At 35.1% G+C, this 14,130-nt stretch overlaps 1 protein-coding gene across 2 annotated transcripts in view; it reads right to left on the bottom strand.

Annotated features, from left to right (window-relative positions):
• Positions 1 to 4,410: 4,410 nt before the first annotated feature.
• The window catches only part of IGF1 (insulin like growth factor 1), a 54,767-nt gene continuing 45,047 nt past the window's right edge, over positions 4,411 to 14,130 (bottom strand). Inside the window, exons 4-5 of one of the 2 annotated variants that reach the window (XR_001521658.2) lie at positions 12,550 to 12,665; positions 4,411 to 5,265 (exon numbers count right to left, since the gene is read on the bottom strand). Coding sequence is in view for 1 of the 2 variants with exons in the window: in XM_015628060.2 (XP_015483546.1) it covers positions 12,606 to 12,665 (60 nt within the window). In the remaining variant the exon portion in view is untranslated. Of the gene's footprint in view, positions 12,666 to 14,130 lie in introns of both variants that reach the window. The other variant, XM_015628060.2, reaches the window with a different exon arrangement.

The raw sequence follows: 14,130 nt of genomic DNA, 5'->3' as shown, positions 1-14,130 counted from the left end.
AATGGATCTACTTATGGTGTATATTTATGTACTGATTAAAATACCTTACTGAGTCTTGGCCAAAGACTTGGATGGCATTTCATCCTGGTAATTCTGTTACTGCACTGGAGCTTAGAATAAGTAAGTTTAAAGAACCAGTCTGTTTCCTTTTAGAAAGAAAATATAAATGCAGAAAGACTAAAAGAGAAATGGTTCAACCCAGAGATTTTCTTTATTTAGTGCCCAGGAAAGTTCCAGTCTGTCTCAGAATAGAATGGTTAGCAAGAGGGTTGAATTTATCCTCAAAATTACAGAAGTATTCAGAGCCAGACTTGCTGGCCAATGGCATTCTACAGGGTAAAAAACCACAAGATGTTACCTGATATGAAGGAAAACCCTAGATGTCAGTGGTTACCTCTGAGGGCTGTAGAAGTGTCCATATTTGAATGTGAGAGCTAAGTGTGTATGATGCTGGTGAAATTCCTTGACTCACTGGAGGCCTTGGATAGGATTAGCAAATTGAGCCATTAAATTATCTTGATTTTGAGATTCTAAACAATAGGGATGGTGAGATAGGTAGAGCAAAAAGTGAGATTAAGTATAGGAAGACATATTTTAATATTAACTGGTGCAGTGGTTCTGGCTGGCATGGCAGAGACTATATAATATTTGAATGAAGATTAAAAGATGGGTAAAAAAAGATAAATGTTATTTAAACAAAACCAGCAGAAAATGTGTTTAATAGTAAGATTTATTTGCATAAAAGGCTACTTGAAGTGCATTGTTTGAAGTCAATTGCTTATTTATTGATTACTGAAACAAAACCTGAATGTGCTTAAAGCAGTACAGGATTGTTTTCAGCATATTAAATTACCAAGAAATTTACTGACTGATTTGGCTCTAGGAGGTATGTGTACAAAAAAATATTTGGAGCTGGGAAGTACCAACAGTGATAACAATATCCAGATGAAGATCTGCAGGAAAGGCAATGATATAAAGCATTATTTTGGAAGTAAGGGTTTGAAGAATGTGCAATGAAGAAAATTCTCCCACTTGCACAGTATGAGTACCAGTTCTGGTTGGTATTCTGCAGGCAGGTAGTTTTAATAAAAACCATGAATTCAAACATAGGTAAGAGACTGATTCTCTGTAACTTGAATTAGAATAAAAATGATAGATATGACAGAAACTTAAATAATTAAGGAAAATTATATATGAAATACTAAAGCCTAGACAAATACTGAAAAAAATTGGCAGCTTCTCTGTGATGTGTTAATGGTGGAAATAACTGGTTTTCCCTGCTCTGTCTGCTTTTGAACCCCAAATATCTTCAAGTGATTGTAATTGTGTTATGTGTCATGGGTGGATGAGGGAATGCTTAAAGGTGTGGCACTGGGCACCCCACAAAATCTGGCATTGTGGCTTTGCCTCCTCCCCCACCCAGATTTTAAGCTAATTGTAGTATGTGCAGAATCAGTGGGAGATCTGGTTTCATTCTATGTTCAGCCTGATGGCATTCTAACCTTTATCTCTCAGCATGCCCAAATCAATAGATTTGGGTATGCTTTTTTTGTTTCAAGGTCTGGGAAGACGTGTGCCACTTTTCCTTTTGCATCACATCACCATGTAGCAAGAATAGGTGGCATATGGAACAGAAGGATAAAGCAAACAAAAAGAGTGAAAACATTACTTAGTGGAGAGAGCACATGCTGAGAAGCAAGTCCTGGAGAGCTTGGAGTCTGATACAAAGACAGTGCATTTTAATTGAAATGGTTATTTTATTAAAGATTAAGTCCAAGCACTCCCCAAACAAAACCAGCCCAGTGGTAATCTGAAAATCCCGCTTTAATCTTTGTTTTATCTCAGTTTGACTAACACATCTCTTCCTGATCTGTTCAATTTCTTCTCAGCGTTTTGGTTGTCAAAATACAGAGATGACAAATGAGTTCTTTTCAGAAAGTCGGCAGAGAATATGTGTACGGCTGATGCAGCGAGCAACATGTGCGAACCGTGGGGAATGGTAATAGCTCTGTCACCCTCTCAGTTGGGAAAACACTTCTCAGAGGTAACTCCTTTTCAGAGAGATGAGATGTTGGCTTAAAACCACCACTAATCAACTTCATATTTTTACTTGTTATATCTCCTGTACACGCTTTTTAGATGAAAGTTATAAGAGACAACATTTAGGCAATAATGTGAGAATTAAGCCAAGTGTAAAGCAGTATGAAAATACAAATGTAGAGATTGCAATGCAAATGTGGACAAAACCACACATATCTTAATGAAGTTGCCCATGTGTAAAAAAACCCAACAGTTCAGTTCTCCACATTCAGTGTAAACTTTTCACTAATAAGAGAAGAATGTCTTCCATGACATTATTCACTGCGGTCGTTGATAGTCCTAATTTTCACTAAGCTTCCGCAAGCCCTCCTGACCTTCATGTAGCAATGGACTTCTAGACTGATTTTTTTCTTTAGTTGTGATCTAAAAACTGTTTCAAGCTAGGGAAATAAGTGATATGATTTCCAGGCAAGTCAATATCCAGGTTTGGTTAATATGCAACAACTCTTAGATCAAAATTCCTATAAATTAATTTCTCTGTATCTGAGGAAGCATATAATTGAAGAAATTTTTCTGAACTGTTAGTAATTTCTTGTACATTTCTTCAATCTCTGTGTTTTTATTTTGCTTGTGTTCTCATAGCTTTCTATTCAGTTGTATTTATTAACAAGTTAACAAACTTGTGGTAATGCAAAACCTGTAATTAACAACTTTAAAAAACTGTGGTTAAGATTATGAATAACAGATTTTTAAACTTTTTCTTGGCTGCATTTTTGATCTCTGTTGATTGTATCTTGCCATGAGAATGTAGGAATGAAAATATGTTGAGTATTGCTGAGTGATTATTTTTAAACCAAAATCTCCCTAAATTGCTCAGGTATGAGGACAAGTCAGTGTGGGTTTAAGTTTTATTGCCTGTAAATATTTAAATACATTGAATTTTCTGTGAAGGATATTACTCCAAGGATTGTGCACTTAGAGACTGTGCATTTAGTCTAGAATGGCAATTGTAGCAGCAAGATAACAACACAAGGAATCAGAGTAAAGATGGGGTAACTAATCCAGGAAACTGTTTTGCCCTTTGGCCAAAATCAGTATCTAGGGAAAAATACTAGAAGGAAACATGCAGTTAAACTCCTACCCTCCACAGATTCAATTTTGGGACTTCCTGGGTCAGAGGCATTTTTTTGTCTTTTTTTTTTTTCCTGGTAAGGCTATCCTCAGGCCTTCCAGCACCAATGTTCACTGGCAGAGAATTTCCCACAACTGAAGTAGATGGAATTATGAAGCACTTGAGCCAAATGGAGATACACAAGTGTTTGGGACAACATGGGATACATAGGAGGGTGGTAAGGGAGCTGCACAGTGGTGTTTTGAGGCTGTTCTCCATCATATTAGAAAGATTAAGGAAAGTATGTGAGTTTTGTGACAGAAAAAGTCAAATACTGCACCCACCTGAGAGGTCCATGATCTATGGAGATGCACATGAAGGACAAGTTGACAACTGGGAACAGTCTGCATTGATTTACCATTATCATCCCTGATCTGTCTGATCACCTTAATATAAATATATATAAATAAATATAGCACATATAAATTTTGTGTTGTTACTGTCCACCCATTCTCCTGCTCATTTAGGGAAAGTTTGAACACTTGGGTTGCCAGAACAGATTGCAGCAAGATTTCACATATGGTGCCACTCCACTATCAATTGGCCATTCTTCCTAATGTCCCTCTTCTGCTTTTTAATCAACAGTGTGCAGGTATGAAGAACTTGTCTCTTTTTGCATGACTGTTTAGTGTTTTAAAGAACTTTGGATGTGGAACCTGTTTTACAAAGACTTAGGAAATAACAGATCACCCTGTTCTTCCTTGACTAGGTTATTGTCCTTTTTTTTAAAAAAAGGACTCTCAATAGATTTCTGAAGCTTACCTTCACAACTGCCATCCTCTTTTCCCTGCAAAATACTGTATTTATAATATAATATTTATTCACTTACAGATTCTGTTCTTGAGAGCAGAAGTGATAGAGATACAAGCCAGATATTGGCTGCCACTTAGTTTTGTTGTAATGAGGAGCTTTTGGGAGATCTCTGTATACCAGAGTTCAGTCATGTTCCTCTGTGTGTGAACATGGTCAGTTTGTGGTCATACACTTCTATCAATTTTATCTATAGGTTTCATAATTTCATCTGCTGACACTTCCTTTCATCAAGGCTCTTGAACCACTTTCCATGCCAGTTCTATTTTAGGATGAATGGAGCCTGATCACCCTGCTAAGGTATGTCCTGATTTTGGTGTATTCTGAGAAAATTGAAATGTATATGCCAGGAAGAGAAAGGAAGAATGCAAATTGCTGCAAATTCTGGATGGATGATGAATTTTCAACACATTTTTTATTAACCATAATCCTTTATTAGACCTCACAGAGGTGTAAACTATACATACAAATACATTAGAAAGATACCCTCTTAACAGTAATGCTTCACATTTTGGACCTGATACCAAGAGGGTTGCAAACATTTCAGTACATTCTACAAACCAAAGGGTGCATTAGCCTTTATGTATACAGAGTGACAAAGCCCTTTACTGAAATCAAAGTAGATAAAAGTGAAAATCAGTCAACTACCTCTTCCAACCTTTACCTACCATAAATGCATATAAAAGCCTTTAAAAGCATGAATACACTATTATTTATGGAGCAAAGTTTACTGTTCTAGACAGCTCATAGAGAGAGGGGAAGAGAATGGTCAAGATGGCATTACATGAACTGCAAACTAGCAAAACTTCTTGAATTTTCCTTATATTTGTACATATCAAGAGCTCCATTTTTTTTTTATTTATTGGTTGTTACTAGAAAAGCTTATAAGTGCTAAATGGGGAGAATAGCGCAACAAAGACATTGTTGAGGTATTTGGGGGATTCTGCAACACAATGATGTTACATACACAGTATGAAATATTATTTGTCATCAAGTAGTGACATTGTATTATGAGTAAGCACAAGAAAATAAAAAAGAGAGAATAAATCCAGTTAGAACTTTAATAGATATTTAAATGGTTTCTAGTAAATGAACACTTAACACTTTTCACTGTTTGGATATAATGACTTGAAATGTTGATAGTAGGATTATTCAGTAGTGAAATCAGAAACTCATTTATCCACATTCATGCTTTGCATCATGGAAACCCCAGTTTTAGTCAGGATACCAATTGAGGTCCAACACTGAAGAAAGAGAGGACAATTACTCTTTATGGAAAGGCTGTCCTGAAAACCAAGTGCTATTAATCTCTTTTTTTAGCATTCTGGGTAGCTTTGCAGTAATTTGGGAGAACAGAAAGCTTATACATTATTTGATTATCAGCAGCAGGTGGTGCTGCTTCTTCTACTTTCATTTTGTTTCCTGAAATCCTTAGTCTTGATAAACATGTTTAATATTCAACCCTAAGACTCCAAGGATTAAGAAACTGTGAAACAGAACCATCACATTCTGATAAAAGCAACAAGAGGTGTCAGACTACAGGTGAAGCTGTTCAGAACATTATGAAGTACCAGTGTGCTTTCAGTGGAGCATTTTATGACTCATGTCTGATGAGACTTAGTTTAATCAGGCAACTATTGTCATTATGTACTTTTGAGGATTATTTTTTCACCTTATTCAGGATTTCTATAGAATTCTGTTGGACTAATTCCTTAGAGACAGAAATAAATGAAAAGATATTTTTTATGCACTGTATAATACACTGTCACTTGCATGTGCTGTATTATATTCAAGCTTGTCTCTAAGTGGAAATAATGAAGAGAAACATAATTCTTATGCAGTATTTATATAAATTACATTTGAAATTCTATAGTAAAAAAAAAAGGATAGAATTCATTGCTGTGCACAAAATAAGGACATTTTACTTCTTTATTGATAACACTTTAGTCTATTGTTTCTGGTTCTTTTGTCTTTGATCATTGTTAAAGTGAGGGTTTTTTCACACCTTAAGTCAGGTTAATGCCAGTAAACCAGAAAGAGTGGAACATTCGTTTGAATTTTAAATTTATGAACTTAAATATTTCACTACAAAGTATGAGTTTCATTTAATCAGTTGTTTATATAGTTATCTGGCTAAATCTTTTTATTTAACATGAGTACATGAAGCATGATCCTATTTGTCAGGATAGAATCCTTTTTGTTCTGCAGGTATTTTGTTGCTGCTTTAGAGGAATTAAATTATACTAATGGAAAATACAATAAAATGTATTATTATCAAATGCCTTTGATTTGGTAAAAAAAGGTGGGAAAAATTACTTCTAAACTGTTTTGATTTTGTTTATTAAGAACTTCAATAAAGTCATAATATGTAGCTATTTTAGGTGGGTGTATGTTAAATACTTGTGGGAAAGAATGTTTAGCAGCAGAAGTATCACATTGGTGCTTTTTATGACTTCTGTGAGTCAAGTTGTCAAAACAAAAAGTTACTGAAGAACACAGAAATCAAGAATTATTATAAATAATTTGGGATATAGGAATTTGCTAAGCTTTTTCCACTTCTGATATAGTTAAGGGTGCTGTAGAGAGGGATGAATTATTCTTACAAAAACGTATAAATGACAAATTAATAGTTCAGGTGATGATAAAATAATCATTCTGCTCTGTTTATATTACCCATTATTCTGACTTTGAAGAGATGCTTACACTTAAAAAAAAATCAGAATTAATAGAAGTTTTATGGAGAAAAATGAAATAAAAGATAAAATTTTAATTAAAGTTTTTATAATATGGCCCTCTGAGTTAGTATTTCATATCTGCATCTAAAAAGATAAATATATTTGCCTGATGACAATGAAGAGGTGTCTTATGGTTTAAATGTCTGGTCATTTCTTTAGGTATGGAAAACAAAGACAGGATCTAAATTGTGACATCCATATTACACAATGTTCTTCTAAAATTAGATTCCAGTTGGATTACTGAATATAATCCATAAGATTTGAAGAGAAAAAAGCGAGCATTTCAAATTTTACTTGACAGGAAAAAGAAAAGCATTATATACACGTGCACACACACATGCACATAGACATGCACACACTGTAGCATTGTCTATATATACACATATATATGTACATGTGTGTATATATGTGTATGTATACACAGCTACACCCTTTATGCAACCTAGTGTAAGATTTCCTAATGTAATCAGCAGGGAGGTCCTTCCTATTTTGGTCTCTGCCAGAATGGCATCTCTAGACTTCCTGATGTGTAATCAAATTTCAGACGTTCCTGTAACACCCTTTGTGTAAAATAAAGTCAAAGAAGATTTCTGTATATCAGATGCTGTGTGTTTGGGCATTTATAGTCCAGTAGAATATTCTAGTGCTGTCAGAGGCAAAATGTTTAGTGTAGGAGTAGAATGGGTAACAACTTTTTGTTGAAATCTTTCTTTCAAGACAAATTTAATCTAGTTGCTTTACTGAATGCCACTTCCACACATGAATTGGATAATTAGTAATCTCATTAGGAAAAAGTCTTTATTTTATGCGGATTGTACCCAAGAGAAAAAATATCACTCGAAAGCCTCATCTCCTCCTCCTTTACCCCTTGTCCCCAGAATCAAAACAAAATGAATCAAAGCAAAACAACCCTCCCAAACAAACAGACAAACAATAGAATTATGTTGCAATAGTGTTTGAAGTTTTCTGGGTGGAGCAAGAGGGAGGAATACACGTTGGTTTTGATTTAGAAGTTGGGTGTTTGGAAGACTAATTTCCACTGACTAGTATCCTAAAAAGAGGGACCAGTATAAGTAGACCTCCTCCCCCAAAAATAAATTATTACTATTCCTTTTCAGACTAAAAATAAAACATTTTAAATATATTGTTTACACCTTCATCAGAGCAACATAAGTATTCTATCTGGCCGATAGGTTCCAATAATCTCTTTTTGGGCTTAATTTAGCATAATTTCAAAATAAAAAAATGAAATGTGAAATTTTGCACATAAGGATGTTCATAGACACCACATAAAGTAATAAAAAAAAATAATTCACAGACTGTTAGCCATATATTTCAACTTTTTCTCACAATTTGGAACTGGTGAGAATTGGAAAAAACAGTTTCCTGTTAGGAATAATATTATTCATTCCTTGTTAAATTCAGATGTGCTTGCATCTTTTGCAGGTTTTAAGAACATTTAGTTTTGGATTATGTACCATGAGTGAGAAAGGAATCAGGTAAAACTAAAAATGTGTGCTCAGTGAAAATCTTGATTGTATCTTGCCACTGACCAAGCCAAACTCTACACTGATTTCAGACTAGAGTGTGGCTTAAAAATCTCTGGTATGTTATAGAACTTGCACAATCTGAAAGGTTTTCAGTCATATCAAGGTTTTCAGTTCCCTGACTTCTAACACTTTTCTTCATCTGAATTTCTGACTTGGAGTAAAGATTCAGAATTTCATTTAAAGTCTATGAATTTTTGTGGCATTTTGATTCTTATTCCTGCCGCACCTGCATTGATATAAGATTACTGTTTTTTGAGTGACAAAAAGTTGAAAAGTTATGGCTAGTTTTATTTCTATTTTAATAACCATACCTATGTAATTGTCATTTTCATACATTAAAAAAATATTTATGCTTTCTTTTATATTTTAGTCAAGTACTTTCTTAAACAAAACAATAGCACCACTTTGGCATTGTTGGCCAAATCAGTAACAGGTAAAGCAAATATGCAAATACACTTTTCTGATCTTGTCATATCACACACTTGCTTGTTGAATGGAGAGCAAGAAGACACAGTGCTTGGCCTAAAGTCTTCATTAATCAACTTTAACCATTGGTACTGAGAGAACAAGGAGCTCAGGGGGCAGCTGAGCACGGCTCCTAGCTGTGTGTGGAATTCACTTCTGTAAAGAAAGCTTACCACTAATTCACCCTTCAGTCTTACCAAAGTAATCGACATGGTGAGCTGCCTTGGGAAAAAAGGGGACCTATTTTCATGTATCTACCAGGACTGGATGCTTTGATTTTCTTGTCTCTCTTGGCTGAATGGTGCACATGAGCTCATAGAAGTCCTTAGTGGAAATGGAGGTGTGGGTTTATAACTACATCTTGAGAAGAATAAAGGATTTATTAATTATCCATTTAAACTCTTAATGACTAACTATGTTTACTATGGAGATGAGACTTAAATTTTGCTACCTTGATGAAAGAGAGATAGTAACTTCAGTGTGTTTAGATCTGCAGTGCTTTTTTGGACTGACTGAAAATGAGGCTTAATTCACTTTTTACTTATGCATTTCAGTGATATTCTGTGTAATATTTGGAGTTCTAAGTCTATTCTAGAAAGCAAAGATCTGTGATCTCTGTCATGTAACTTATACAATAAGGAAGGGTGAGAAATAGGCTTTTCTTTACCATTTCAGTGACTTATGAGAATATACAGCATCTGTTGGGATCCCTGTTCCTAAATATCTGGAGTGCTTTTAAAAGTCCACTTGAACCTTTCAATTTATTTAATTAGAAGTTTTTCAAGACAGAATGCTTTGTACTTTTTGGAGGAAGGTGCTTTGGCTCACACTTCAACTTCTTTAAGTAGCAGATTTTATGGTGATTATTAAGCTCATGCAGCCCTTTATCTTTCACACTAACTGGTTTAAAATATGCTCCCTGCAATATGACTGGAGACTTCTTATGCAAAATGCATTCCCCATTCGTGCATTTCTCACCTCTGTGCGGCTGGAGCTACTTTCCATTTTGTGATATCATTTATTCTCTAGTAAAGCAAGGTGTTGCCTTTGAAGTTTGCAGCTATTCAGTATTTATTTAGTTGCTTTCAAGAATTGTTCTAATTTGTTTAGATAGTTGTCAAATTGTGATAAATATTTCTGTCTCAGAGTGACATTTTCTAATTATGGTTTTTCAGCAGGAGTAATACAGTGGCATGAATGTGAGTGTGTGAATCCCAAGATAAGACCAAAAATTTGAATTAATTTACAGGAATTAATGCAAAAGGATGGATAGTTATTCAGTTAAAAGCGCATCAGTAAAAAAGTTATCTACAAAGAACTTGCTGCCACAGATAACTGTAAATTGCTTTCTACACTCACACCTTTCTTCCCTCTTCCCCTTAGAACTTCAGAAGAAACAGGGGACAGAAAGGTTCATGGGGCATGAAATAGAAACTTGTATTATGTCCATTACATCAAAATAATGGTTTGTTCTTAGATTACGTTGCAGAATTCTTATAGCCATTAAAATAAAAGTCCTTCCCTCTCCATCCCCCCTGTGAAAAAGAAGCCTGTAGGAGCTGTGACAGGTATCAGAATTGCTAACTCTGTTTATTGAATTGGTGGTAAATAATTTAGATTAGTTTCCACATCTGTTTCTCTTTTCTTTCTTCCTTTTTCAACATAACTATCTCAGTCAGTGAGAGCTGTGACATATTCTTTTTATTCATTTACTGTTCTACTTTTACATTGCTATGGCAGCTTATTGTGCATATAGACATCCATCTCACAGAAAGCAGAGGGTTTAAAGAGTTGTATAGGAATACATTGCACTTGTTAAGAATACAAACCGCAAATTTGCTATGGGAATATAAAAGAAACTACAATAATTTGTTAGACTTTTATGACCTTTCCTACTTGTTTACAAGGGACTATTGAGGAGCTGTACATATATAGTCTGGAGAGAACTTTCTCTTGTATTGAAGTCAATAGTTACTGACTCCCTTGGTTGGAGTGGAAAGTAAGGCTGATTTGAGCAGCCTTCAAAAGGAGACACTTCCTTTATAGATCTAATCTACCACCTCCCTAACTGCTCCCTTCATACACTGTTTTCCAGCCCCCCTTTGGAGCCTGACCAAGAGATGCTTCATCCCTTGCCTGAGCCTAACACAAAAAAAGTTGAATGGGACCACATTTGAGTTCTTGAACAGGGTGGAACAGTGAGTTCTCCTCTACCTTCCGTTCTCCCACAGGTATGTTTAATGCTCACCTTGAGACACTCTTGGCTGCTTATGACCCTTCACTGCTTGGCCAATCTGCACTGGGCTGGTTTACAAAAATGCAGCAGAGGACACGGTGTTATTCAAGGTAGAACCAGTGCAGGGCCCATCAAAGTTACATGGCAGGGATTATCTGGGGATCTCTGTCTCCCACAAGAGCACGTGAATGGCAGTTGTAAGTAAGGGTGTAAGGACGTTTTGTTAATCTCTCCTTGAAGACTCATTCTACACTAGTAATTTGGTGATTAGGTTAGCCTTTCTGATTTATAGAGAGATGCAGCAGCCTAGCTCACAGTCAGGTAAGCCACACCTGATTGTGGGAAGAATTAAAATGGAAGGAAACTTGAGTACCCCTTTATTATTGAACAGAATGCTGATATTTCAGGAACATTTAGGCCCTGGTGGACTATCCTTTGAAGTCACATGAGGGCTGTTTTTCAAATTGTCTTCTCTGGGCCTAGACAACTATGAGTTTGCATTCCACATAATCAGATGTCAAAACACCACCCTTCAAGTATCTAAAAGGAAACAAGTGTCTGAATTTTCTTTTGAAGATGATAGTCATTTTCTAGTTGAAATCTGAAGCTATTTTCATTGATTGAAGCTGAATATTTTTGAATGTATTTTCTTATTTAATCTTTGGCTTGGTCTTTCCATATTTGCTTTTACTTATTACTGTTTTGGCCAGACCCTTTCATGTAACAAACTATAAAATAGCACCGTTGTACTATAAAACAGAGATTTTTTTACATACTGTTTGATATATGTGTATTGTTATGCTAAATTTTACATACTGCATTATATGGAGGAAGAAAGAAGTTACCTATATTGTTGCAAAATAATTACCTGGAAGAATCATTACTGGTTTGAGAGCCTATGTATGCTTTAACTGCTTTTAAAAATCTTTTGTCTCACAAATTGCAAAAAAATTGCACGTTTGCAAGAGAAGGAAGAATAAAACTGTCTTAAAACAAATGCATCTATAACCCATATTTTGTCAAAATGCCACAGATGGAATTAATGGATGTTTAAAACTGTATATGTTACCTTACTGCTGCTGTTACTGGGAATGTCAAACTGTGCAAATATGAAGGGATAGACAAACAATGTTTGCAGACACTGTAAAACAAACAGCCTGTTGCTTGTAAAGAAGTGCAAATAAAAAAACCACCACTTAGACAAGGCTGATGAATGACTCCAGCAGCCAGTGTTCATAGGTTAATTTAGTGCAATTGGATCCATCAAAGGCCCATAAATTTGTAGGCTTTTGAGTGGCACAGGACTTTAAGAGTTTTCGTGCAGGACATTTAAAACAGGTTAACAAACAGTAATATATCAACCACAGAATTTTTTAGCTCTGGGCTGGTTAAAATGTTCTGTTCTCTAAAGACTTAATATTGGAATGTTTAGTTGCATTGTTCACTGGGAGAATGCCCATTGGTTGAAATTGCATCAAGCTTTTTAAAACAAAGGGTTTTTTTTTTTTAAGTCTTCCAATGTTTAACAAATAATTTATTTACAGCAAAGTATCCTGCAGATGGCACATTCATTCTTCATTCTTGTGGATGGCATGTTCCTACATTCTGTAGTTTCTGTTTCCTGTGTTCCCTCTACTTGTGTTCTTCAAATGCACTTCCTGAAAGTTTAGAAAGAAAAAATTATTACAGGTAGGTTTAAATACATTGTATGCTCACAAAACGTATAATAGCGGGAAAACAGTTGTCTAGAGTTCTGGAACTGCTAGATAATTGTGTTTAATCAATAATTCAGTCATCTACAAAGAACTTAACTACACAGAACTCCTTTATCTGAAATTCCCTATTCTCTCCTAGACGTAAACACTTTGACTGCTGTCATGCTTGATCTGGTAGAGGAGACATCTGCTGCTGGAACCTGGATGGGCTTAGGGATATGGTAGGTACCAAAGATTACCTTTATTTCCTAAAGACATTTACAAAAGCAGGATGTATAGGGGCCAGGGAACTTTCTAGTTTTAACAGCAGGATTTATGGAATCTCTTGGGCTATGGTACCAGGTATTTTTAAAATTGCTCTGCTAACTACATATTGCAGAGATTGCATATTAGATGTTTTGGACTTTGTTGGATTAGACCTTGAGGGAGAAAAAAATTATGGATTCGCTGGAGGAGCTGCAGCCATATAATTTGGATTTTCAAAACAGACAAAGTGATGTGCCAGGCAAATCAAGAGAGCTTTGGAATGAATAATACCCTCAGTTCCCTGTCATTCCACACAGAGGACAGTCTTCAGCAGCAGTGATCGGGGTGGTATATACATTTCATTTTGATTTCCATGTTTGCCACTCTAGTAAATATTAGCCAGGCCCAAGACTCCATATTCTGTATCAGACTAAAGCCAGAAGTTTTAAGTGACTCTCCATATTTATAATACTCATCAGAAGTCAAATTCTTAGTTAAATGAAATGATGGGTTTTTTTCCAAGAAAAGCCAAAAATAATAAAAACAAACTCTGTGAAAGGTGAAGCCATGTGTATACAGCTCTACCACTGCATTAGCTGTTATTTAAGGCCTAAAAATAAGGAGCCTCTGAAATTTAAAAAATAATCACGTTTTCTTGCTATTCAATGGACAGAAATAAAATGGAAGCCAATATGGTACATTGGTTTTGTGGGCATTTTTTTTTTGGTTTTCCTTAGAAAATACTATTCTACATTTAACCTTTACATTTCCATTCAGTATCTATTAAAAATAAAATCAGAAATTAAATTAAAAAAAAACCAGAAACTTTCAAAGGATCACAAAATTTGAACTCATAGAGAGCCTTTTAATTTTCACTGGATTTGTATTGGCTTCTGATGGATATGAGAGGAATTATTATTTAAAAAATGTAAAACAAAAATTAGGCAATACTATTAATTGTTAAATTTATTATACCACCACCAAGTATAAAACATTGAGCCAAACTAGGATTTATCATCACTGACAAGTCAAAGTTGTTAACAGCAAAATAATCATAACGAATAAATGTTTTGCTATGAATATGCCATTATAGACTAGATTAATCATCTAGTCACTATTCCTGTGAACAGTTCAGAAGGATACTGGCTTGTCCTCATCCAGT

The sequence above is a fragment of the Parus major genome, chromosome 1A, assembly GCF_001522545.3.
Source record: "Parus major isolate Abel chromosome 1A, Parus_major1.1, whole genome shotgun sequence".
NCBI classification, from domain to species: Eukaryota; Metazoa; Chordata; class Aves; order Passeriformes; family Paridae; genus Parus; species Parus major.
Note: the sequence above shows the minus strand (reverse complement) of the source record. Positions and strands in the feature narration are given on the sequence as shown.